Genomic DNA, 24,923 nt, shown 5'->3' with positions numbered 1-24,923 from the left:
AAAATTGAAACGAACTTTTTGCCGAACCCACGGCGACCGTGGGCGCGTGACTGGGAGCAAACCGAGCCCCAGGGGGCGATCTAGCGCCGGCTCGTCCCCAGGGCGCTCTTTTTCGGCGCCCTGGGGCCGAACGGCTGGAGATGCTCTAATTGTGCGTGATTTCACTTTCACCGGAGGATCATTTTCTTACTACTACTAGTAAGCTTGGGCACTGCATCTTTCTGATTGCAACTCCATCTGAAATCTCCCCACTCACGCAGAAGTTGCTACAAAAGAGCAGACAGCAGAAGGCCTGACCAACGTTTCTGGAACGTGTGGTGACAAATCGGAATACCTCACAACAACGCAAGGACCTGAATGTGCCCATGTATAACAAACGCTGCACAAACTGAGGCATCGCTAAATAATCTGTCCGACTGAATTTGGCGTGGCTTCAGCCTTACAGCTTCACTTAGATTTCTGTTGAAACTGCGGCCGAAACCGACTGGCTCTCACGCACCGTTCAAGAAAAAAGATTAATCATGCATTAACCGAGGGGCAACATAACAAGACACTGCTAATGACAATCGATCTATGAGATCATCGTCTTTGTATGCTTCACTTGATACAATTTTGTTGCAAGATAACAAAAAAAAACATCACATATATGATTTGGTCCCCTGTATAAAGTTAGAAGAGTCGGTTGATTTGCCTCATCTTGTTGCAGAACGAAGACGGATCAAACGGCATGGCAAACGCAGTGTGCTTGACAGTATGGCTGGAGAAGAAGCGGAGGCATGCGCGATCAAGTACATGTCGACGACATTTGTTAGCTCATGCTGCCTGCAATGCCATGTTGAAGGACATACATGTCAATGGCCCAGCTAAATGTTACAGAAGAAGAAAACATAGTCCATCCAACTACGAAAAGGGCACATATACAGGGCACGTATTTGTACTAGTACTACTAGTGGATTGCTTGCTAATGTAACGTGGAGCACTTTATATGTGATCTTGTGGCAAGCAGAAGTAACAACTGATGCTATGTATTTATGCACCATAAGTAACCAAGGCGAAATCCACATTGCAGATTTGCTGGAACTTCAGATGGGCGCGTAGCATATACTGCTAGCAAATACATGCAGATGTGGATCGTGCAAGCACATGCATACAAATGGTTCAGTCAAATGTTCCGAACAGAAAATAAAAGCACAGGTTTCATCCAATAGAAACACATATTACTTAGTGGATTGCTCACTAATCTGAATTACTTCACATATGTAATCTTGTAACTTTGCTGCATAAGTAGAAGTAGTTCATATTACAATATTTAGGCTTTAGGGTCCAGATCAATCGACCTAGCTAGCTAAACAAAATATTGAAATTAAGTATAGCTCAATGCTGTTAGCATAATACCTGCTGAGTGAAAGAGTTGGTGAATCGACCTAGCACTCTCGCCGCCTAAAACTGTACAAAGAAGTGGAGAGGAATTAAACACTTGGTGAGAAAACAAAAGAATACACGTACACCAGAGGTTAGCTCGTGGAGGTGTATTTCTCTAGAAACTGAGAAAGAAACAAAGAAAGAGCAATGACACATAAGAATGAACACCTAGTGTGCGTACCTATTCCTATACATGCGTCAATGTAAGTCAAGGACGGGATGGTTGGGGTGGTCCTCTGCTGCGGCCCTCAGCACTACCTTTGCTTCATACACCTCGCGATCACTAGCTTCCTCCTTAATAACTTTAACCTCAACTCGCTCCAAGGAAGGGAGGTGGCACATGCACAAATCGATGTTTTCACGGGTGATCCACTTAGCTGAGAAGGTGAAGCCAAGGTGCTTAAGCCTCGGTGCAGCTCCTCGTGGAAACATAGATGGCACTGCACCAATACAAAGGAAGTGACACTCCGTCGCACACGGGAATAACGCAACAGAGGAAAGGGCGGACATTTCCACCACACGCTCTTCATAGAACTTAGAAATATCCATTATCTCGAGAACACAAAGAGCAGGAAGCATCCCAATAAGTTGGATGGCCTCCGATGACACTTTAACCACCTTTATATGAAGATAGGTGAGGAGAGAAAGCGATGAAGCATTGATCCATGATGGCAGTGTCTTGAACCAACTCGACGGTAACGAGAAAGCCAATCTACGGAGTTGCAGAGGAGGCACCCAATCTTCGCTCAGGAAATTGATTTCTCCACCACGGACATAAATATCTAGACTGTCCAGTTTGTACAGATTACTAAGAGATCTCATCAAAGCTTTATCCAGGATCTCATCAACATGGTAGTAAACTTGGAGCACCCTGAGCTTGGTCAGATGGCCCAATTCTTTCACAGCATTGAGGTCCTTGTCAAACATCATCATTGTACCTAGCACTTCTAGGGAAACCAGATTACTTATCCCAGACGGCAGCTTCATATGATAGTCAACATGCAGGCACATCAGACGTCTTAGATGAACAACACTTGATGGCAGAACTTTTATCTTAGTACCTCTTAAATCCAAGGTAAGCAAAAATTGTAGCTTCCCAATTTCAGTGGGAAGGTCCTCAACATGAGTATATCTTAGTCCTAAGTACCTCAGATGTAAAAGATCTCCCACATACCCAATATCCGAGATATCACAACCTTCGAAATCCAACACACGAAGAACTTGAAAACTTGAAATATCCAACAGTTTCCCGACAACCTTATTGGTGAAAATGGTAATAGATCTCATGTGTGCCATCCTAGAAATATCAACATCCATCTTGCTATTTTGGATGGACAATCTGCGAACCAAATTAGGCATTTTTCTTCCGGTGCCATCCAAAATTGTGACGAAGTTTTCTTCACTTGACAGTGAGCATATGAGATCAAGCACCATGTCATGTACACGACACGCTTGTTTATCTTCTCTATCATCAATGCAAATTGGCTGGATCATACTTCTATTTACAAGTTCATTGAAGTAGTTGTTACCAAGCCCATATAAGTCAGTTTCTTGTTTTTCACTATAAACAAGACCTTCTGATATCCATCTCCATATTAGCTTTCCTTTCATAATCTTGTGATCTTCTGGGAAGATGCTAAGATATAACAAACAAGGTTTTAGATACGAAGGTAGATCATAATAACTGAATAATAATATCTTTTTCATCTGCTCCAAACCGCAATCTTCTGTAAGTCCGCGACCAATGGAATTGAGCAAAGCATACCATTGGTCCTTTGTTTTCATCTCATGATTATTAGCCAGAAGACTTGCTATAGAAATAATAGCTAATGGTATGCCACCACATTTTTTCAAAATGTCTTTGGATACTTGCACCAACTCTTGAGGACACCCTTTCTCATTAAATACTCTTTTATAGAAGAGCATTCTTGACACAACGTCTGAAAGAGGTTTCATTCTGTAGATATCATCCTTGGAAGAGCAGCATGCTTTAGAGACACTGATGATGCGGGTTGTCGTAATTAGTCGGCTTCCAGGACTCTTCTTGGAGAAAGCGCACTTGATTAATTTTCACACTTCTGTATCCCATATGTCATCAATTATGATGAGGTACCTTTGTTTACATTTTGCATTAGTTAGTAAATCAGTACAATGAAGATATATACAGTAAGATATATATTATATTAGTATGGGTATGTTATTTCAGAGGAAACTAACAAAAAAGTATTTATAACTCGACCAAATTGCATATTCTGAGACCTAGATTTCCACAAACATACCATAACTTATGTGCAACTATAGTTCTAGAAATGTGCAATTGTTGCATTAACAGTTGAGATCATCCACTTAGGCATAAGAATTTCTTGGTCGCCTTAATGTATGCACTCCCTAATTGTTGAAAGATGGGTTATGTACTAACTACATCATTTACGCCAAAAGCATAAAATTGTAAGTCAACAATATGGTATCAAGATGCATATGCACTACTCTAAAATACTATCATTATTTAAGTAGACAAAATGATAATTAATCCGTTTGCAAAAGGAAAGAAACACATGTACCTCTTGCCATTAAGGAATTCAATTATTTCATCGACCAGATGATTTTCTTCCCATTCCTCACTATGATTGCGTGCATACTTGCTCTTGTCAAGTTCATAGAGAATATTCTTGAAGACTTTCTTCTTGCTGGGATTCTGAGAAACCGAAATAAAAGCATCATAATCGAATTGCCCTTTGATCTTCTCATACGCTGATTTGGCAAGAGTTGTCTTGCCCAACCCACCAAATCCAACAATAGAGACTGTCTTCAATGGATGCTTCAACCAATCATCACCTTCAATCAACATGTTTATCAACTCATCTCGTGTTTCATCAATGCCGACGAGTTCAGACACATCTGTGTATAGGGCCATCATGCGAGGGTCAACACTAGCACTAGTGCTAGGATCTCGCATCCCTTGCTCATACCTTTGGCGCAGCTCGGCCAACAGCTTAGCTTGATGAACCGCTTCTTTTAGAGCATCAGAGATCTGATGGAGGTCCTTGCCATTCTTGAATAATCTTTTAACCTTCTTGAGTATCTTCTTGACTTTGTTCTTTGGGTTGGCAGGTTTGCCACCATCCCCCACGCGCACCATGAAAACATCAACAATTTCCTCCATTTGGTATGACAACTCCTTGACATTTCCTGCCCAAATCTTGACCCCCTTGTGAAGCTGGTCCACGGGAACTTCTGCCACCTTACTCAGGGCAGCATGCATCAATGTGAGCTCTACCATGAGAGACTCGATGCCTTTCCTCACTTGTTTCTCCATGGTGAGCTCTCCCATGAGCAGCTCACTGAGCTTCGGGAGGAGAGGGCCAATAGCCCCCATGGCAATCTCCATGTCTCGGCCTCTCTGGGAGTGGTTTGGGTCTCAGAGGGCTGGAAGCGCTATGTGGTTACTCCAAAGGCACACTAGGCAATGATCGTGTCATAAGGGAGAAACTGGCTAAGGTATAGAAACCAGTGTTGTACAGAATTCTTACTAATTTAACGATGTATCTGGATTAGTTAGACGGTCATGTTCATAGTCTGGCTGCCATGCGGGGCTGTGGATAGCGGGGTCCCATGTATCAGCGGTTGTGGTAGTAATAGTAGACGGTGTTACTCTGACAAGGCTTAGATTAGATCTTGAGATGCAAGAAATAAATAGCCTCGTAATTATACACCGCACCACCAATCACAAGGCACTGACTTAGCGTACGCGTAGTTTTCATGTGACTTAGAAAAACTAGAGAGATTCCTGATGTTCCCTAAGATCATGTGTGCATCACTAATTAACATCCATGTGGCCATGTTTAAGCACCAGGACAACTCAGTTTGCATTGACTCCAGACAAGCATGACAGTTACTTGGATAATTGGATTAATCAACTAGGGAACCACCGCCCGGCGCACCGAAAGAAAAGAAAAAACACAAAGGACAGATTTGAACCTGTTTAACTCCATGAATTGTTGCATCATTTAAGGGTCAATAACTCGAGAGAAGCGTTTTGGATCTCGGCCTACATGAAGGCCGAATTTTTGAAAAATAAAAACTTTTGGTTTCAAAAAAAATCTGGAAAAAACTGTACAAGTAAACAAGGATGTGAGGTGTATGTGTGTAAAATTTCAGAATGAAATACGTTGAAATACTACTTGTACAAAAAGACAAATTCATGGTCTGGGGATGACTAGTATCATGTGTTAAAAAGCCCCAAATGTTTTTTATTTTCTGCAAAGCCCTCATTCCAATGTATTTCATCCTGAAAATATACACACTTGTGCATTATGCCTTCATCTATATCTGTATTTTTTTCCAGAATTTTTTTGAAATGTATGAATTTTCATGAATTTTGAATTTTGCATTTGGAGGCCTCCATGGAGCTCGGCCTCCAAAAGTAATTTCCACAGTAACTCATATGTCTTTCCTATTTGTATTGTCAAATTTGAGCCAATCAATCTCCATGCGCTGACTTTGCGACGCGTTGTCACCCATGTGGAACACACTAATTAATAGCCATGTGGATGTGGATCAGTGGATGTGTATGTGACTATGTCTAAGTATGCGCTAGGATAAGCGTATGCCCCTTTGGCCCTGTCCTTTGGTGCTTGCCAATAGACAATGGGCGTCAGGACACTTGAGATGATGCCATCGATGGCTCCATGCCCCAACTCTCTAAACAGGTGCATTAGTGTAGTTAAATAGCTAAGTTTTGCGTTGTCTAGAAACCCACAGCTGCCTTGGTCGTTGGATTTAATCAACTTTGGAACCACGCACCTCCTTGCGTCCGTAGTGGAGCAAATGACCACATATTGCTAATTTTAAGAACGGTGGTTGATCTAGACTCCGCAGCTATATTCCCGCAGCTAACTTCGAAGGGCCTCTTTCACTCAAATGATTTTTAAAGACAATTTGTAGGATTGTAATCCTTAAGGCTTTTTCCTACATTCGTGGTTTGATTCCTAGGATTACAATTCGTAAGATTTTCTTCCTTAGGATTTGTTTGTACTAGTTTTCATAGTAGAATTTCCATCTACTCCAGCTCCGTGTCAAGAACATCTATCCTATGTGCAATCAAACGCCCATTAGTCCTATAAGATTGGAGATGCCATGCTACTGCGTTCCAGTATTTTTCCTATTCCTGCATTTTAGAAATCCTATGAATCAAAGAGGTCCTAAGACTATTTCCTTGCACTGTTTGATCGAAAGTATAAGGCCTCATTCGGTATAGAGGAAACAAAAACGTAGGATTTAGGAGTAGTAGAGAAATTGTCTTGTCTCGCTCGTACACACAAAATAAGCTTTGAGTGGATGTGTAAATTTCTCTAAAAAATAGAAAATAAATAGTATTCCTACAAAATTCCCGTACGCGTTTCCTACAAACCGAATGCATCTATAGGAAATTCTTCTCTGGATCTTTGTTCCTATGCTTTTCTTGTAAAAATCCTTCAAACTGAATGAAGCCTAAGGATGGATACAAAATATATTTGCTGCATCGGAGCATCTAATGCGCTTGTGGACAAACAGATGCCATCATAAACTGAAGAAGTCCTCATGATAGAATTAAAACAATTTTGTCATTCTGCTCATCAGCCATCAGTTGGTGGGATGAAGTATCATCAACACGGTTTGTGGTGTTCACAAAAAAGGGCAGAAATTTGACAACATCAACACGATATGCTTCTATTACACCACACAGTTTCTAATCTAGATTCAAGTTTCACATCAATAAATAAAATAGAAAAAAAATAGTTGATTATATAAATTTTGAATTCTAGCTAATTAAAAAAGATGGTGCGTGAAAAGTGCGACCCAACTAGAGGCAAGAACGCGTAGAAGAAAGAACCAGTGAATAGTTGATTATATAAATTTATTTATTTACATTTTTTCAAAAGGAGAATTATTTATTTTGTTGCCTTTGTATTTCCTTTTGTTTGCTACTGTGTGCCCTATCAACCTAAAATCATGCTTATGTACCGTCATGACATGTGGTGTAAACTGACGTGTTGCTACGCTACAGAAAAGTAACAAGTTGCCTGATATGGTTTGCTCATCAAATCTTTCTTAACTTCAGATATCGATGCATCAACAGGGTCACTAACACCCACTACTTTTCCTCTTTGTTTGGTAAACTTTGTACCATGAAAAGGTGATGAAGAAACAAAAACGCAACGGCTAGAATTGAAGGCAAAACTTCACAAGATCTTATTAACTGAACAAATTCTTATTCCACAAGTCTGCACTAAACGAGTCTGAATTCTGAAAGCTGCTATGAAGAAAGAAACGAAACAGATAATCCAAGCAGGCAAATTAACCTACCAGCAGTACATTGTAATGCAGGAGGCACGGCAGAAACTTGACAGTTCTTGAATCGACGGAAGTGATAACTGAATTCAGGCATAAGTGAATATCATGTAAGGAGGTGTTCAGCAGTCTTCCAGCTTCTTGAAATCTCAAAATCTATGGAGCTCCTTTTTCCCCGCTCCGTCATTTTCAACTATAGCTCCACCAACTCCCAGAGCGGACTTGGGTAGTGGAGAGTCTCCGAACAGACCCTAAGCTTCATGTTGTTACAGAAGGCAAGGCAAATGCAGCGTCCTTGAACCTATATCTTGGTCGGACTAGAAGCAGGGGAGCGCTGGAGGCTCGCACCTTGGAGTCCATGTCGACGAATTCGATTAGCTCCTGCTACTTGCAATGCCACGTGAGGAGACATGCGTTGATATGAACGGCTCGGTTACTCTAAATACAGAAGCACACACAGTCACATGTAATATTCACCACGTTATGTGCAATGTTGAAGCATGCAACATAAATGTTTCAAACAGTTAATGTGATGCATCACCTCTGTTCCAAATAACAAAACGTTCTCGACATTTCAATATAGACTACATACGGACTGAAATAAATAAACAAACACACTGAAACACGTGTATATAGTTCTGATTTTTAAATATATTAGAACATCTTATAAATCAAACTGGGGGAGTAGTATTTTCTGGCACCATCAGTAACCTGTCGAAGCGAAGATCACACTGCGATCTCCCTGTCTTAGCTTGTGCGGCTTTAACTAAACGCGAGTCTGGTGGTGTTCTGGGTGAAGTGGCTGGTAGCGTGCGAATATTCATTTCTAACCCGGGCTCGGCTGCTCTCAGTGAACAGTAAATCTTTTTAAAAAAACACTAGAAAAATCTTTGTTTCCTAGTAGAAGCTGGGGTAGCCAGGAATGTAGAAGGAAACCAACATTGACCGCATCAGTACTTTTCTCAGCTCGAGATCAAATGCTTCTGGTGTGAACAATAGGGTCCAAAAAAATGTGAACCATTTTTTACAAACTTTAGGTAATGTTTGTAGTGCTTGCAGAGTTTCATTATAATAAAATCACATTGGTGAAAATCATGGCAAACAAAATAAATTTATGTGTTCAAAAGTACCATTTCAGAGCATTGATTTGATTTTTCTTTTTGGCCACGAGTGCAAGCACTCCAAACATTTCTTAAAGTTTGCCTAAAAGAATTCAGATTTTTTTTTATTTTTAAACAATTTTCAAATTTACTGTTCATCCAAGAGCATATGAGCTGACCGCGTTGTTGTTGTTTGTGCCAAAGAAAGGTACATCTTGCACCATGGGCCGCTATAACTATCCAAAGTCTCAAAAAATTGAAAGGATCATGTACACTACAGCTTGTGGAATTGGCTTTGGATCGAGTAACACTAGAATTTCTAGGGATCAAAAAATTGTTGCGGCTAAATTAAATCGTATCTCAATTACAACTTCATGTCTTATTATAAACTGAACTGTTTGAAAAATTGTACTATAAACTGAACTGACTGCAATACAATCTCAATTAGAACTTAATGCCCCTACTACAGAAGAAATACAAATCAAAACAAGGCAAATGCAGTGCTCTAGAGCCTCAGCCTCTCATGCCGCCTCGATTAGCAAAAACTACTTAGCAAAAATGGAAAGCATGCAGGACCAATATCCTCAAACGGCTTAACAAGTAGATAAGCACGGACATTGCACGGCCTCACTTGTGATCCTGCCACTGATGGCAGTCAGAAAGAAAATAACAGTTGAAGACGTTGGTACTGTACATGTAATTTTACCTACAAAAGTAACATATACATATCATTTCAGAACAATTACCTTACATTTCATACAAAGAGCAGAGCAAGAAGACTTCAAAAGCTGCTACTGCTATAAAGAAAAGAGACACAATGTATAACAAGCCAGCATCAAAATAAAGGAATAGGGTAAACAAGTTCCTCATGAGCTAACGGCAGGAGCCGACACAGAACTTTGACAGTTCTTGACTCGAACTATAATTCAGCATCAGTGGGTACAAATACACCAAGAGACTCGTGACTAATTCAGCACTAGTTGGTAGAAATACAATAGGAGCTTCATGTCATTGCAAACACAGTATTCTTGAATCATTGTGACTGCCAAGAATGGAGACATGCAGCACAATATTCTAAATCCAGGGCATGTAGAACTTGGAGCACTCAACAAGCTACACCCAATCAACAATTGCAACAGACCTCATTGTGACATAGCTGCTACCTGTCATGCTCTTTCGGATGGATAATCTTCACATCTTGCCGCCTTTGGATAGAAGGCTTTCACTCAGTGCCATGCAAGGGTTCTTCAGCATATGAAATCAATCACCATATCATGTATACAATAAGATTTTTCCATGCCTTTATCAACATTGATGTCAATTGGTTGAATCATGCTCCTATTCACGATCTCACTAAGCAATTCTACCACCGAGCTCAAACTTGCTAATCCCTTGTTTTTCATGATAAACAAAACCTCAAACTATCCACCTTACATATCGAATGAGCTTGCTTAATATTCTAATCTTCTAAAAACATGCTTAGACATAATAACTAATCCTATGGATGAGAAGGTAGATCAAAACTACTGGTAAAAGAGGGTTGACTTCTAGATCATCACTCTTTTATAATCTACAAGTCAAGTGCCTCTTTTACTCATTTTCTTTGCTAATTTTCTTAGTATTGGTGCATGTATGCCTGCTATTTGTGTTGAATCACAAAAAGTAGCCTACACCATCTTGCTTTAGATTAAGAATTGTGTTCATGTTTCTATGATCTACCTTCGCATCATTTATTATACGTAAGCATATTTCCAGAAGATAACAAAATTAAGAGAGACCAACTGATATGGAGATGGATAGCTGAAGGTTTTGTGTGCCACACAAACGAGAAATTGGCCCATTTGAGCTACGAGAGAGTTACTTCAATGAGCTCATAAACAGAAGCATGATCCAACCAGTGGGCATCAACGGTGAAAGCATAGCAAAATCTTATTGCGCACATAATATGATGAATTGATTAGTACGACCAAGATACTCTGCTCTCTTCACTTCATTCTATACCAAGGCACCTACTGAAAAGAAAATATTTGTAAGGTCAGCAGGCAAGCAAACCTGCAGGAGTACAATATATCTTCATGAAGAGAAATACAGTACTGAATCATGAGCTAGTTATCTCATCTAGGAAAGAAATGAGCATTACCTAAAAGAAACTCAGACACTCTAAATGTACACATAAAAAATAACAGTGAATGACAAGCGGTCTGCACTTAAGATCGCACACACACCAACCATCACAAAAGAAGTAACGGGAAAATAACAATCTCACACTATTATCACTGGTGCACATCTCTTCATAGAAGAAACCCAGAGCAACCTAAAAGTAGTAGAGCAAGGCATAGAGAACTTTTGGTTTCCTCGAGCAGCTTGCACCATCAGATTAGCACACTATAAATCTACCATGGATGGCCAGCAATCTGCACTGAAGAACTAAGATGCACACACGAGCCGGCAATGAAAAAAAGTACTTGGCACGCATGATTTACTTGTTGAAGAAAATAGATCTACTCATGATTCGGTCGACCCCCTACCATTTAATCATATTTCCAAGTGAAGGCGCGATTCTACTACGGTGGATGCCCAGCAGTTCGGGCTTGAGATGCACGCACCCATGATCCTAGTCCAACAGCCTAGCTCAAGCGGATCTACTGGAACGGAAGGAGGAGATAGTAAAACCTACGGCGGATCACCAACAGCTCACGCTTAAGCAGTGGATCTACTCAGTACGAAACTGAAGTAGACGGACGGATCCAGACCAGGAAGAGAACGAGGTATACCTCGGGTCGCTGGCGCACTTTGCCCCGCGAGTACGCGCCTCTTCGGGCCGCTGCGCGTGCTCACCGACGACAGAGCAGGCCGGCAGGGGCGTGCTCGCCTCGGTGGTAGAGGCGGCCGGAGACCCCGCTACAAGATTAGTCTAGTCTATTCCACCTCCACTGACTCTGCCCTCTCCAGGCGCGGCTCGGCCCGGTAGAAATAACCGCGGGGGGAGCGGGCGAGGTGGCGGTCGCGACCGGCCATGCGCCCACGCGGAGGCGCTGCGCTGTGGCCCTCCGCGCGGAATGGGCCCATGCGTCGGCGGGGTGGGGCGGGAGTGAGAGGTGGTGGGCGTGGAGGGCTCAGATCCGATCTCGGGGCGGGTGGGTGGGGGCATTGGATGCCGCCGTCTGGACTGGTGTGCCAGGGCCCAGGGGTGGGTAAATTATGGTGGATGGGCCGGGCCGGGCGGTGGTGGGTCGGCCACGAGCGCGCCTGCACGCGGTTTGGCGCTTGCGGGGAAGCTTCCAGGAACTTGCCGTGGCGTGGCGTGCGGGGTGCGGTGTGCAGGAGTAGTTTTTTTTTTTTTTTTTGAGGGAAGAGTAGTTTTTCTTTGAGTGTTTGGCTCGAGGCAGGCAGTGAAGCCCGAAACAATGGCTGGGTTAATTATCTACTATGGAGTAGTACATGGGAGTGCTTGTTCGCTCTCTTGTGCACGAGTTGTTTTACTGAGATCTCTGGTCATTTTTACTCCTCGTGTCAGATTTGTGTCAAGACAAATTTTATGAAGTTTAAATCTTGACCAAATTTATATTGAAAAACATGAACATCTACAACACCAACTACATATACTACGAATCTACATTTTATAATAAATCTAGCAGTGTTGCCTTGACATTGTGAGTACTGATACCTTTTTTTGTAAATTTGATCAAAGGACTGATACTTCGGACAAAACTAATATGCACACTAAAAAGGACAAGAGGTAGCATCACCTTGTAGCTGTACGAAATAGAGAAAAACGTGCAGTACACAGTAAGTTTACTGCTAATCCACGTATCAGTTCGAGAGAGTATCACCTTGTAGCTGTACGAATTACAGTAAGATTACTGCTGATCCACGTACAAGTTTTGACATGACCACGAAATAACTCCCCGCGCGTGCATGGTCACACGCCATACTACGGGCAAAGATTCCGATCGACATAGCGCATTCCGTGCACAAAGAAAAAATTGCAGATCCAGACGAGGGCAACCCATCACGTGACACCTGCTACGCTCGGCATGTGTGCTTTACTAGGCTGCCACAGACGCTTTAAACCTCAAATGCTACTACAGCAGGGCCAGCAAATTCTACCGACTGAATTTCCAGCCAAGGCATGCATGCACGCACGCACGCGCACTTCAGAGACGACCGCAAGCCGTCCACATTATTTCCACACACTTCGTCTCGTCTCAATCCAACCGACACACGACGCATACACACAAGTGATAACAACACAGATGGTAGTATATGGAGGCAGGCGACGCCGCTGACTCGGCACTTCTACCGATCGCTTACAGGTGGCTGGCCAGTCAGCCGCTCTTGAGGAACTGGGCGTGGTGCGCGATGTGGTCGTCGATGAAGGTGGCGATGAAGAAGAAGGAATGGTCGTATCCCGGCTGCATGCGCAGGATCAGGGGAGCGCCCGCCGCCTTGCACGCCTCCTCGAAGTTGCCCGCCAGCAGCTGCTCCGCCAGGAACTTGTCATCCTCTCCCTGTTCCACTCCACGCATAAACTTAAGTGATTGTGCCAACATTACTTCCTCTTCACTGTTATATGATTGGAAGCAAGATAATTAAGCAATGCAGATGTGAGCATTAGGCAGTCCAGATTGCAAATAAAGCGCACTCTGATTGTGAGATGATAAATGTCACATCTTCTCAAATTCATATCCTTCAGAAACAAGTCATGTACAAGCCAACGGTTACTCTCCAGGGCCTTGTACTCTCAACTAGTTCAATCGAACCTGTCATCCTATGTATAATCGATTCCTTGACGCAGTGCTGTTGAATTGCCAAACTTCAGCTCTAGGCAGTTCAGTTGAACATGCATAATTATAACCTCGCAACATCTCACTCCCTGCCAGAAAAGGGATGCTACACTTGGAACTTCTAACATGTTGACCTTGATATTGGCAGATTCACTTACTGAAACATGCAATGAACTCCTACCAGTGTTGGCCAATCTAGACGGAAGAAAGTATCACTGGATGAGGAAATCATATCAAAGCTAACCGATCATGCCCAGCTAGAATACCAATCAAAATGGCATCACGTCTTTCAGGCACCAACTCATTTTAAATTGGTCTAGGCCCCAATTTATAACTAACCGATCAATTCCCTGTTGTCCACGAGGATGACTCCATGTTATCACAAGCACCTTACAACAGGATCCTTGTGTCACATCAAGTGAATGGCTGGTTTGAGAATGGAAGGAGGGAGGGAGGGAAATGATCTCAGAGAAGACTGCGTCTCATTTATACCTTCCAGGGACCTTATCCAACTACCTTGTATGCTTATGGAGATGACTAGTTGCTTGGTTGTACTACACTTCGAATTGAAATATGCAATGTAACACACTAAATGGTTCATTCCAACAATATAGAATAAAAACATCGATGGGCTAGAAATAACATGAAAGCAGGAAAAGGGCATTATTTATCGCACTGTTGCATTATACCTGGTCAACCAGGATAGGAGTTGAAAGTGTGTTGCACTTCTTAACCAACAAGGTTGCATCGTATTCCTGCAGTAAGCATGCACTATTAAGTACTTTACATGGCCGGTTTGAGAATGGAAGGAGGGAGGGAGAGAGGGGAATGATCTCAGAGAAGACTTGCCTCCCATTCTGATTTAGTTGTGCCCAGATAGTTTGAGAATGCTTTCTGACCCCAAGGGCAGTTTATTGGGTTAGCAATTGGAGCAAATGCAGACACCGACTGCATAGGTAAGATAAATTCGCAATGCCAAGTGAGATTTCATGGAAGTAATTACAAGAGAGTACAGATATTGTGTGAAGTAGATGCCTACGGGTTTCCTAATCTGAGAAAAGGTTCATAGACAGGAATTTCCAGATGCAGAGGGTTTAACAAATAGTGTCAAATAGTACCTTGTATTTGTCAGTGTTCTTCAAGTAGATAGTCAGTGCACCGTGCCCTCCCATAGAGTGGCCAAAAATTGATGCACATGACGTGTTAAGCTGTTCAAAGTTGTCAGTTAAAACTTTTGGCAGCTCCTTCACAACATAATCATACATGCGCCAGTTTTTCCACTTCTCATTTGTGGCATTCAAATAAAATCCAGCACCTACGCATAAATAGTCAAGATAGGAAAGTTAGTTACCTCTAGCCACATGCACAACACATAGGCCTATCCATATGACACAATTCTTGAAGTGGTACTTGCATATAAAAACTCAACAAATATAAAGCAGCTGCACCTTCTAAGGGACAAATTCATGAATTCATTATTACCCAAATGATTTAGACCTTGTGTAGAAGAACCTCACAGATTAATGAATAGAAATCCTATTATGACCAAATAACATGTACTCCATTATTGAATCTTTAAGGTCAAAAATAGGTGACAGATGAAAGAAAAATGTCCACATGACATTTCCATTTGCCATATCTGTCAAATTCACTTGGTGAATGAATAGTACATGATGTTTGACTTAACAGGTAACAAAGGCTAAAGAGCAACCACATTATCAGATACCACATTGATAAAAAAAAATCTAATCCACAAGATATAAATCTGCTATGCTTTGCATAATTAGAAATAAAAACATCTGAGCTGGCGGCACACTGATGGTTGGGAACTTGGGATAAAGCGTGTCACCGCTAGCTGTTAGGACAATCAGACTACTTTCTGGTTGAGTTTTGACCACATAAATATACAGCAATGTCAACATGAAAAGGACTATTCTTCATCTGATGTGTTGATTAAATAATTACTTTCTCTTCAACACCACAAGAGGTTTATCTGTCAACTGCGGCAATTATGTGCAGATGTTTTTTAACAAAAGCAAACAAAATTATAAATATATGCACCGTAACTAACACAATACAAACAAAGCAGCATAAATTTAACACAAAAAATAGCAAACAGTACAGCTACTGGAAGGTTTTCGACGAATGCTAGAAATCGTTTATAAATGGCAATGGAAGTTCATGCGTAATTTGTAGACTCCCATGGAAGTTGCCGAATTATATATCCCATAAAGTGCAAATGGCACAACAAGAGTATCGTAGGTATAGTCCTTACCAACACCAAAATCCCAACTATCTGCCTCCCCTTCTACATTTAGTCCACCTGCATGAAACAAAGGAGTGATGAGAAAAGGAAAAGGTTTAAACAAGGACCAAGATCATATAATGTGTTCATGACAAAAGAAAGGCAATAAGAAGAATACATATGAGATCACATTGAACATTCCAAAAGTTATTTGGTAGTCAAAGGAAACAAAACACTTTGTCGGTTGGCAGAATATCAGGAAAACGGCAGTCATTCATCAAGCTAGAATGCCCATAAAATTATTCAGACTCGACTCTACGCCATCTTTAGGCTGGACAGAAGAATCTGAATCTTATTCCTCAAAAAATTAAAAAATGAAATGTAAAATACAGTTTATACATGTTGCAGACAAGGGGCAGATTGTGTTTTGTTGGCCTTGTTTGGTTATAGTGTCTTCCAGGCTCCAGCCCCGAACAATCCCACTACCGCAAACAATTTTGGACACAATAATCCATGGAGGCACAAAAATGGCATAATATAACCATTAAACAGGAGCAATTCAAACAGTCAAATGGAGGCGTGGTGCTAGCAAATGGACATGGTCTTCAGGACTATTTATGGGTGGATAATGTAACAGACCCAATTGTGTAGTTTACTAATATCTGATCAGTTTTAGCATCTATGGTTGCAAATTGCCCTGAAGCCTCAGCGTTCAGCAAACACATCACAAACGTAATCATCAAACAAATAGACGACATGGTACCACAAGTCATGTGCACTGCCACCATTGACATGATGCAATTACACATTAGTGATTAGAGTTAGGCCCTTAATAGTCCCTGAGGCAGAAAATGCTTGGAATTGAGTGTATCCATATGCACGCACAAAACTTACTCTGAGGCATCAGAGGTTATTTCCATCGAAATTCAACATGCAGAATTCAAGCCGCTCATACCTATCCTGATTGATCTCAATTTTCTTTTCCCTTTTATTTTTCTTTTTCTTTTTTGATAAAATAAAAAAAGAATTGGTCGTGAACCCGTGGTAATTGCAGGCATATGGGTACATCCTACAATTTGTCTGGTAGAGGCATCCCAATTCCCGAATCTAAATGCATAAACCACCAAAAAATTCCACAAAAACAAATCTTAACCTTACTGCGTTTCGCCAGTCGCCACATCACCCCACCAATTCCAATATTCCACTCACAATTGGATGGTACGGCCGCGGAGGGAGGGACAGGCATAAACCCTAGAAATTGAACGCGGCGAGAGAGGGGGGTTAAAGTTAAACGTACGCGGGGAGGTGTCGGGGGCGACGAGGGCGACGCCGTGTGCCGCGGCGGCGCGCTGGGCGCCGGACTTGATGATGAAGTTCTCGTCGGTGCAGGTGAGGCCGGAGAGCCAGTACAGCACCTGCACCACACCCACGACAACGCCGTCAGATCTCTAGGCCGGAGACGGGGAGTGTGGTCCTGGGGGCGGGAGCTAGGGCACGCACGGGGAGCTTGGAGGCCGGGGACGCGGGGAGGAAGAGGGAGAAGGTCATGGGGCAGCCGAGCGAGGCGCTCTGGTGGCGGAAGCGGAGGTTGTGGCCGCCGAACATCTTGGTCTTGCTCAGCTGCTCCAGCGCCGCCGCGGGAGGGGGAGCGGCCGCCGCCATCGCGCGGTCGCCGGCGGGGTGTGAGGGAGTGGTGGTGGGTGGAGACTGGACTGGAGATGGGAGAGTGTAGATTCTAGAAGGGGATGGATCCCAATCCAAACCCCATGGTCACCCGGTGGCCTCTTTTAAGTGGGACCTCCTCCTATCTGTCGCTCCGTTGGTATTTTCGTATTCTCATCTTGTTTTTCCTTGGTTTTTTTCTTTTCGGTCCCAAAAACACGACAATAATTACTTTAAAAACATTAAAAAGCATTTTAAAACAAGGAAACCATTTTATAAACTCCTATGAACATTTTTTTAAACAAAAAATTCAAAAAGCATGATTTTTAGAACTTTTGTGGTCATTTTTAATACTTAATTTATTTATTTTGCTATTTTTTCAAAGTTAGTTTTTCAGAAAATATAAAATCCTAAAAATTATGAACGTTTAAAAAAATTATGAATATTTTAAAAATTATAAACAATTTTACCAACATTGTTGAAAAATAATAATAAAAGACAAAAGACAAAAGGGTAAAAAAGTATAAATAAAATAACGAAGGAAGACAAATAAAAATAAAGTGGCAGCTTCTATAATGTTGAAAAAATCGGATTCTATGTAGACATAATTGCGGCAACTCATTACTTGTAACGCCCACGATGCGGCTATATCTCCCACGTGTCGAGGCACGACTTAGAGGCATAACTGCATTGTGGTTTTGTTGGAAGAAAGATCATCTTCACACAATCCCATGTAATGAACAAGAAAGGGATAAAGAGAATTGGCTTACAATCGCCACGTCACACAATTCTTAAATAATTCATACATCATCCAAAATACACACATAGACCGACTATAGTCAAATCCAAATGAAAAGAAGATAACCCCAAATGCTAGATTCCCGATCGTCCCAACTGGGCTCCACTACCGATCATCAGGAAACGAAACATAGTAACGACCAAGGTCCTCGTTGAACTCCCACTTGAGTTCGGTAGCATCACCTGCACTGGTATCATCGGCACCTGCAACTGTTTTGGTAATATCTGTGAGTCACGAGGACTCAGCAATCTCAAAACCCGTGAGATCAAGACTATTTAAACTTATGGGTAGGATAAGGTAATGAGGTGAAGTTGCAGCAAGCGCTAAACAAATATGTTGGCTAACATACGCAAATAAGAATAAGATTGGAAGCTACGCAACGAACGTGAAGCTAGAAGTGATTAAGAAATGATCCTGAAACTACTTACGTTCAAACATAAACCAAAACCGTGCGGCTACACACGCGGTTGGTTCATTTTAATTAAGTCAAGTGTCAAGTTCTCTACAACTGGATATTAACAAATTCCCAACTGCCACATAACCGCGGACACTGCTCTCGAAAGTTTATACCCTGTAAGGATGTCCCAACTTAGCCCATCACAAGCTCTCACGATCAACAAAGGATATTCCTTCTCCCGAAAAGACCCGATCAGTCTCGGAATCCTGGTTACATGACATTTCGGCAATGGTAAAACAAGACCAGCAAGACCGCCCGACTGTGCCAACAAATCCCGATAGGATCTGCACGTATCTCGTTCTCAGGACACACCGGATGGGCCAGACGTCGGGTTGGCTGAGACCCTAGTTGCCCAGGGGGCGCTGGACATCGCCCAGTTCGGACCAACACTCAGAGGAGCACTGGTGAAAGATCGTGGATGTCGCCTAGAGGGGGGTGAATAGGCGTTTTAAAATAATTACGATTTAGGCTTGAACAAATGCAGAATAAACCTAGCGGTTAATTTGTCAAGCACAAAACCTAAAACAACTAGGCTCACCTATGTGCACCAACAACTTATGCTAAGCAAGATAAGCAACTATGCGATAGCAAGATATATGACAAGAAACAATACGGCTATCACAAAGTAAAGTGCATAAGTAAAGAGCTCGGGTAAGAGATAACTGAGGCACGCGAAGACGACGATGTATCCCGAAGTTCACACCCTCGCGGATGCTAATCTCCATTTGGAGCGGTGTGGAGGCACAATGCTCCCCAAGAAGCCACTAGGGCCACCGTAATCTCCTCACGCCCTCGCACAATGCAAGATGCCCGTACAAATGGCAACCCTTGGGGGCGGTCACCGAACCCGTACACTATGGAAACCCTTGGGGGCGGTCACCGGTACCCGTCAAATTGCTCGGGGCGATCTCCACAACCTAATTGGAGACCCCGACGCTTGCCCGGAGCTTTACACCATAATGATTGAGCTCCGAACAACACCAACCGTCTAGGGCGCCAAGGCACCCAAGAGGAACAAGCTCTAGGGTGCCCAAACACCCAAGAGTAATAAGCTTCTCAAACTTCACTTCCACGTATCACCGTGGAGAACTCAAATCGATGCACCAAATGCAATGGCGAGGGCACATGGAGTGCCCAAGTCCTTCTCTCTCAAATCCCACCGGAGCAACTAATGCTAGGAAGGAAAATGAGGGGAAGAACAAGAAGGAGAACACCAAGAACTCCAAGATCTAGATCCAAGGGGTTCCCCTCACATAGAGGAGAAAGTGATTGATGGAAATGTGGATCTAGATCTCCTCTCTCTTTTCCCTCAAAAACTAGCAAGAATCCATGGAGGGATTGAGAGTTAGCAAGCTCAAAGAAGGTCAACAATGGGGCAAAAACGAGCTCAAGATATTTTGTTCATTGGGGAAGAAGACCCCCTTTTATAGGAGGGGGAAATCCAACCGTTATGTGCTCAGCCCGCACACGAGCGGTACTACCGATCCTGGTCCCGGTACAACCGGGACTCACAGTATACGCACAGAACCCTACCAGGCGATACAACCGGGCGACCAGGCGGTAGCACCGATTGAGAGGAACAACCGGACCAACCGTCCAGCCACCGCTCAACCACCGCATAGGAACATAAGGGAGTCACCCCTGAGTACGGTAGTCGAGCGGTACCGGGCCGGTGCAACCGCATGGCCTTGAGCGCTCGGGCGGCTAAGTCCTGAGCGGTAGAACCGCTCCGGACACCGGTGGTACCGGTATGACCGGACCAACCGGGCCACCACCGCCTGAGTACCGCATCAAAACAGAGGCCTGACCGGTACTTGGGCGGTGCCTGGCCGGAACAACCGCCCAAGTCTTTGCTGAGCAAGTTGGCGGTACCACCGCCCGGAAGCAGTGGTACAATGGCTGAGAGCTCCAAGTGGTACTACCGCTGGGGCACGCGGTACTACCGCTGGGACCAGACAAAAACCACTTCCAAGAAAACAAGAACTGCCATAACTTCTGCATATGAGCTCCGAATTGAGCAAACTCAAGCTTGTTGGAAACAAGACGACGAGTAGCATCAAAACAGCGAGGTATGCCAACAAAAAAGGAGTGAAACCTCCAACAGAGAAGAACCGGCAAAACCTCCAACATCGAAAACATCATAGAAGAAGCATGTGAACTCAGTTTTCGATGAACTCAAGCTTGTCATCAAGATGACCATAAGCTCTAAGACTCACAAATGGAACCAAACAAGAACCAAGAAAGATGATGTAAGGATGCAATGGTTTGATCTCTCTACGAACGATACGATCAAGCTACTCATCGAGAGCCCCCCTTGATAGTACGGCAATCGATCCTATAACCCGGTCTCCCAACTACCATTATGAGACCGGTAAAATAGAAAACCTATCAAGGGCAAACCTTTGCCTTGAACATAGTCCACTTGAGCTAGATGATGACGATCTTGACTTCCTCAAGTTGGACCACCTTTCTTGATTGTGTTGGCTCGATGAAGACTAGTTGATTGCTCCCCTATACTCCACTATGGGTGAGCCACTCTTTGGCACATCTTCACAAGTCCATCATCACCACAAAGGACGGCAAGCTTCAAGCATTTGATCTCTTCGTGATGCTCCACTTGAACTTGCACACCGCAACCTAACCCCACAAAGAACTCTCACGAAGACCATGGGTTAGTACACAAAGCGTGATTGACAATTCTTACCATACCATGGGATCACTTGATCCCTCTCGGTACATCTTCTGCGCTTTGTGAGTTGATCAACTTGATTCACTCTTGACTTAGTCTTGATCAACCTTGAACCTTTTCAATTCTCTTCATTTGAATGATGTCTTGAAGGTAGACATGAATGATCACACAATCTTCTTCTTCAAGACATGCTTGCAATAAGCTCAACTCTCACATGACCAATCTTTGGATAATTCCTTGAATAACACCTTGGTCGACACAAACTCTCCTTGAAATCAACACATGCACTCCAAGAAAATCCTATGGACAAAACCTTCAAATATAACTCAAGGAAACCATTAGTCCATAGAGATTGTCATCAATTACCAAAACCAAACATGGGGGCACCGCATGTTCTTTCAACTGGCCCCCGGGGGGGGGGGGTTAAAATAAAGATGACCGTCGGGTTTGCAACCCCAAGGGAAAGTTATAGGCTGTTAGGCAAATGTAAAACCAATGTTGGGCCTTGTTGGAGGAGTTTTATTCAAAGTGAACTGCCAAGGGGGTCCCATTATTGGGGAACGTAGTAATTTAAAAAAAATTCCTACGCACACACAGGATCATGGTGATGCATAGCAACGAGAGGGGAGAGTGCGTCCATGTACCCTCGTAGACCGAAAGCGGAAGCGTTAGCACAACGCGGTTGATGTAGTCGTACAACTTCACGATCCGACCGATCAAGTACAGAACGCACGGCACCTCCGAGTTCTGCACACGTTCAACTCGATGACGTCCCTCGAACTCCGATCCAGCCGAGTGTTGAGGGAGAGTTTCGTCAGCATGACGGCGTGGTGACGACGATGATGTTCTACCGATGCAGGGTTTCGCCTAAGCACCGCTACGATATGATCGAGGTGGATTATGGTGGAGGGGGGCACCGCACACGGCTAAGAGATCAAGAGATCAATTGTTGTGTCTATGGGGTGCCCCCTAGCCACGTATATAAAGGAGTGGATGAGGGGAGGGGCCGGCCCTCTCTATGGCGCGCCCTAGGGGAGTCCTACTCCCACCGGGAGTAGGATTCCCCCTTTCCTAGTAGAACTAGGAGCCCTTCCAAGTAGTAGGAGTAGGAGAGAAGGAAAGGGAAAAGAGAAGAGAAGGAAGGAGGGGGCGCAGCCCTTCCCCCTAGTCCAATTCGGACTAGGCCTTGGGGGGGCGGCCTGCCTCTTTCTCTTTCCCCTAAAGCCCAATAAGGCCTATACACTCCCCGGCGAATTCCCGTAACTCTCCGGTACTCCGATAAATCACTCGGAACCTTTCCGGTGTCCGAATATAGTCGTCCAATATATCGATCTTTACGTCTCAACCATTTCGAGACTCCTCGTCATGTCCGCGATCTCATCCGGGACTCCGAACTACCTTCGGTACATCAAAACACATAAACTCATAATATAACCGTCATCGAGCTTTAAGCGTGCGGACCCTACGGGTTCGAGAACTATGTAGACATGACCGAGACACCTCTCCGGTCAATAACCAATAGCGGAACCTGGATGCTCATATTGGCTCCTACATATTCTACCAAGATCTTTATCGGTCAAACCGCATAACAACACACGTTGTTCCCTTTGTCATCGGTATGTTACTTGCTCGAGATTCGATCGTCGGTATCTCAATACCTAGTTCAATCTCGTTACCAGCAAGTCTCTTTACTCGTTCCGTAATACATCATCCCATAACTAACTCATTAGTTGCAATGCTTGCAAGGCTTATAGTGATGTGCATTACCAAGTGGGCCCAGAGATACCTCTCCGACAATCGGAGTGACAAATCCTAATCTTGAAAATACGCCAACCCAACAAGTACCTTCGGAGACACCTGTAGAGCACCTTTATAATCACCCAGTTACGTTGTGACGTTTGGTGGCACACAAAGTGTTCCTCCGGTAAACGGGAGTTGCATAATCTCATAGTCATAGCAACATGTATAAGTCATGAAGAAAGCAATGGCAACAAACTAAACGATCAAGTGCTAAGCTAACGAAATGGGTCAAGTCAATCACATCATTCTCCTAATGATGTGATCTCATTAATCAAATGACAACTCATGTCTATGGTTAGGAAACATAACCATCTTTGATCAACGAGCTAGTCAAGTAGAGGCATACTAGTGACACTATGTTTGTCTATGTATTCACACATGTATTATGTTTCCGGTTAATACAATTCTAGCATGAATAACAAACATTTATCATGATATAAGGAAATAAATAATAACTTTATTATTGCCTCTAGGGCATATTTCCTTCACCCATAACCCCAACCGTGTAAGGAACGCAAAATCATGGAACATAACACCGGTATGACGGAAACTAGGGCAGCAAGAGTGGAACAAAACACCGAGAAAAAGGCCAAGCCTTCCACCCTTTGCCAAGTATATAGATGCATTAATTAAATAAGAGATATAGTGATATCCCAACATATCCATGTTCCAACATGGAACAACCTGCAAGGCACCTGCAACTAGCAACGCTATAAGAAGGGCTGAGCAAAAGCGGTAACTTAGCCAAACAACGGTTTGCTAGGAAGATGGGTTAGAGGCTTGACATGGCAATATGGGAGGCATGATAAACAAGTGGTAGGTAGCATGACATAGCGATAGAACGGACAACTAGCAAGCAAAGATAGAAGTGATATCGAGGGTAATGGTCATCTTGCCTGCAAAGTTCTCAGAGTTGTCGAAAGCTTGCTCCTCGTTAGCGTACTCAACAGGTTCCTCGTTCACGAACTCGTCTCCCGACTCTACCCAAAGCAAGAACACAAGCAACGGAACAACAATCAATCACGGTGCAGTGCACAATCAACATGATGCAAGACATGGCACGGAATGCAAGATATGATGTGCAATGCATATGTGTACTCCGAAAGGGAAAATGATGAACAGGGCATCAACTTGGCAAACCAAGTATGCCACTGGAAAGGTGGGGTGATTTCGGTCGAAATCGATATAAGTATCACCAGAAACGGATGCACGGTTTGCAAATGACAAGCAAAACAAGAATGATGCAAAACTGTGATTAACAGCATCATAGCACTTAGAATGCAAGAAGAAACTATGCTACAACACTCCAACATAGCAACAAAGCACACGACCATAAATTACAGGTGAAGCTACAAATCATGAACACTAAGCTCCTGCTAGATCTCACTAAATCAAGCTCAAAATAGCATGGCAAAAATGCAAATGATGTCAGCTTCACAGACTTAGAGAAAATACTAAACATGTCAAAACAGCATCAGGTAGCAATGTTTACAGCTAGCAAACAACATGCTACAGGAACATATCATGGCAAACAAAGGCATGACATGCTAGTACTAAATAAATAGAACAAAACTCCCTTATGGAACTTTATCCAAAGATGCATGGAAAATATGGTAGCAGACATGCAAACAT

The 24,923-nt window shown here is 43.2% G+C and overlaps 1 protein-coding gene, 1 long non-coding RNA gene and 1 pseudogene across 2 annotated transcripts; all 3 read right to left on the bottom strand.

Annotated features, from left to right (window-relative positions):
- Positions 1–615: 615 nt before the first annotated feature.
- On the bottom strand, positions 616–11,919 carry LOC123063398 (uncharacterized). The gene is made up of 2 exons (XR_006430310.1): positions 9,469–11,919; positions 616–822 (listed from the first exon to the last, which is right to left on the bottom strand). It is a non-coding gene; the product is annotated as an uncharacterized lncRNA (long non-coding RNA).
- On the bottom strand, positions 1,610–4,810 carry LOC123063397 (disease resistance protein RGA5-like; annotated as a pseudogene).
- A 699-nt stretch (positions 11,920–12,618) lies between the features above and the next one.
- LOC123063396 (S-formylglutathione hydrolase) lies at positions 12,619–17,666 on the bottom strand. The gene is made up of 7 exons (XM_044487160.1): positions 17,385–17,666; positions 17,182–17,299; positions 15,915–15,962; positions 14,758–14,954; positions 14,489–14,587; positions 14,329–14,394; positions 12,619–13,363 (listed from the first exon to the last, which is right to left on the bottom strand). The coding sequence occupies exons 1-7, from the start codon at positions 17,544–17,546 to the stop codon at positions 13,181–13,183; spliced, it is 873 nt and encodes a 290-aa protein (XP_044343095.1). The 5' UTR covers positions 17,547–17,666; the 3' UTR covers positions 12,619–13,180.
- Positions 17,667–24,923: the final 7,257 nt, after the last annotated feature.

Source organism: Triticum aestivum, chromosome 3A (genome assembly GCF_018294505.1).
Source record: "Triticum aestivum cultivar Chinese Spring chromosome 3A, IWGSC CS RefSeq v2.1, whole genome shotgun sequence".
In the NCBI taxonomy this organism is placed as follows: Eukaryota; Viridiplantae; Streptophyta; class Magnoliopsida; order Poales; family Poaceae; genus Triticum; species Triticum aestivum.
The sequence above is the reverse complement of the archived record's forward strand: the minus strand, read 5'-3'. Positions and strand labels throughout refer to the sequence as shown.

Excerpts from the sequence above, each read along its gene's own strand:
- LOC123063396 (XM_044487160.1), bottom strand. The coding sequence starts at position 17,546 with ATGGCGGCGGCCGCTCCCCCTCCCGCGGCGGCGCTGGAGCAGCTGAGC. Across the intron at positions 14,955-15,914 it reads TAGTTGGGATTTTGGTGTTG|GTGCTGGATTTTATTTGAAT; the intron begins GTAAGGACTATA and ends ATTTATGCGTAG. Across the intron at positions 14,395-14,488 it reads CAACTAAATCAGAATGGGAG|GAATACGATGCAACCTTGTT; the intron begins GCAAGTCTTCTC and ends TGCTTACTGCAG.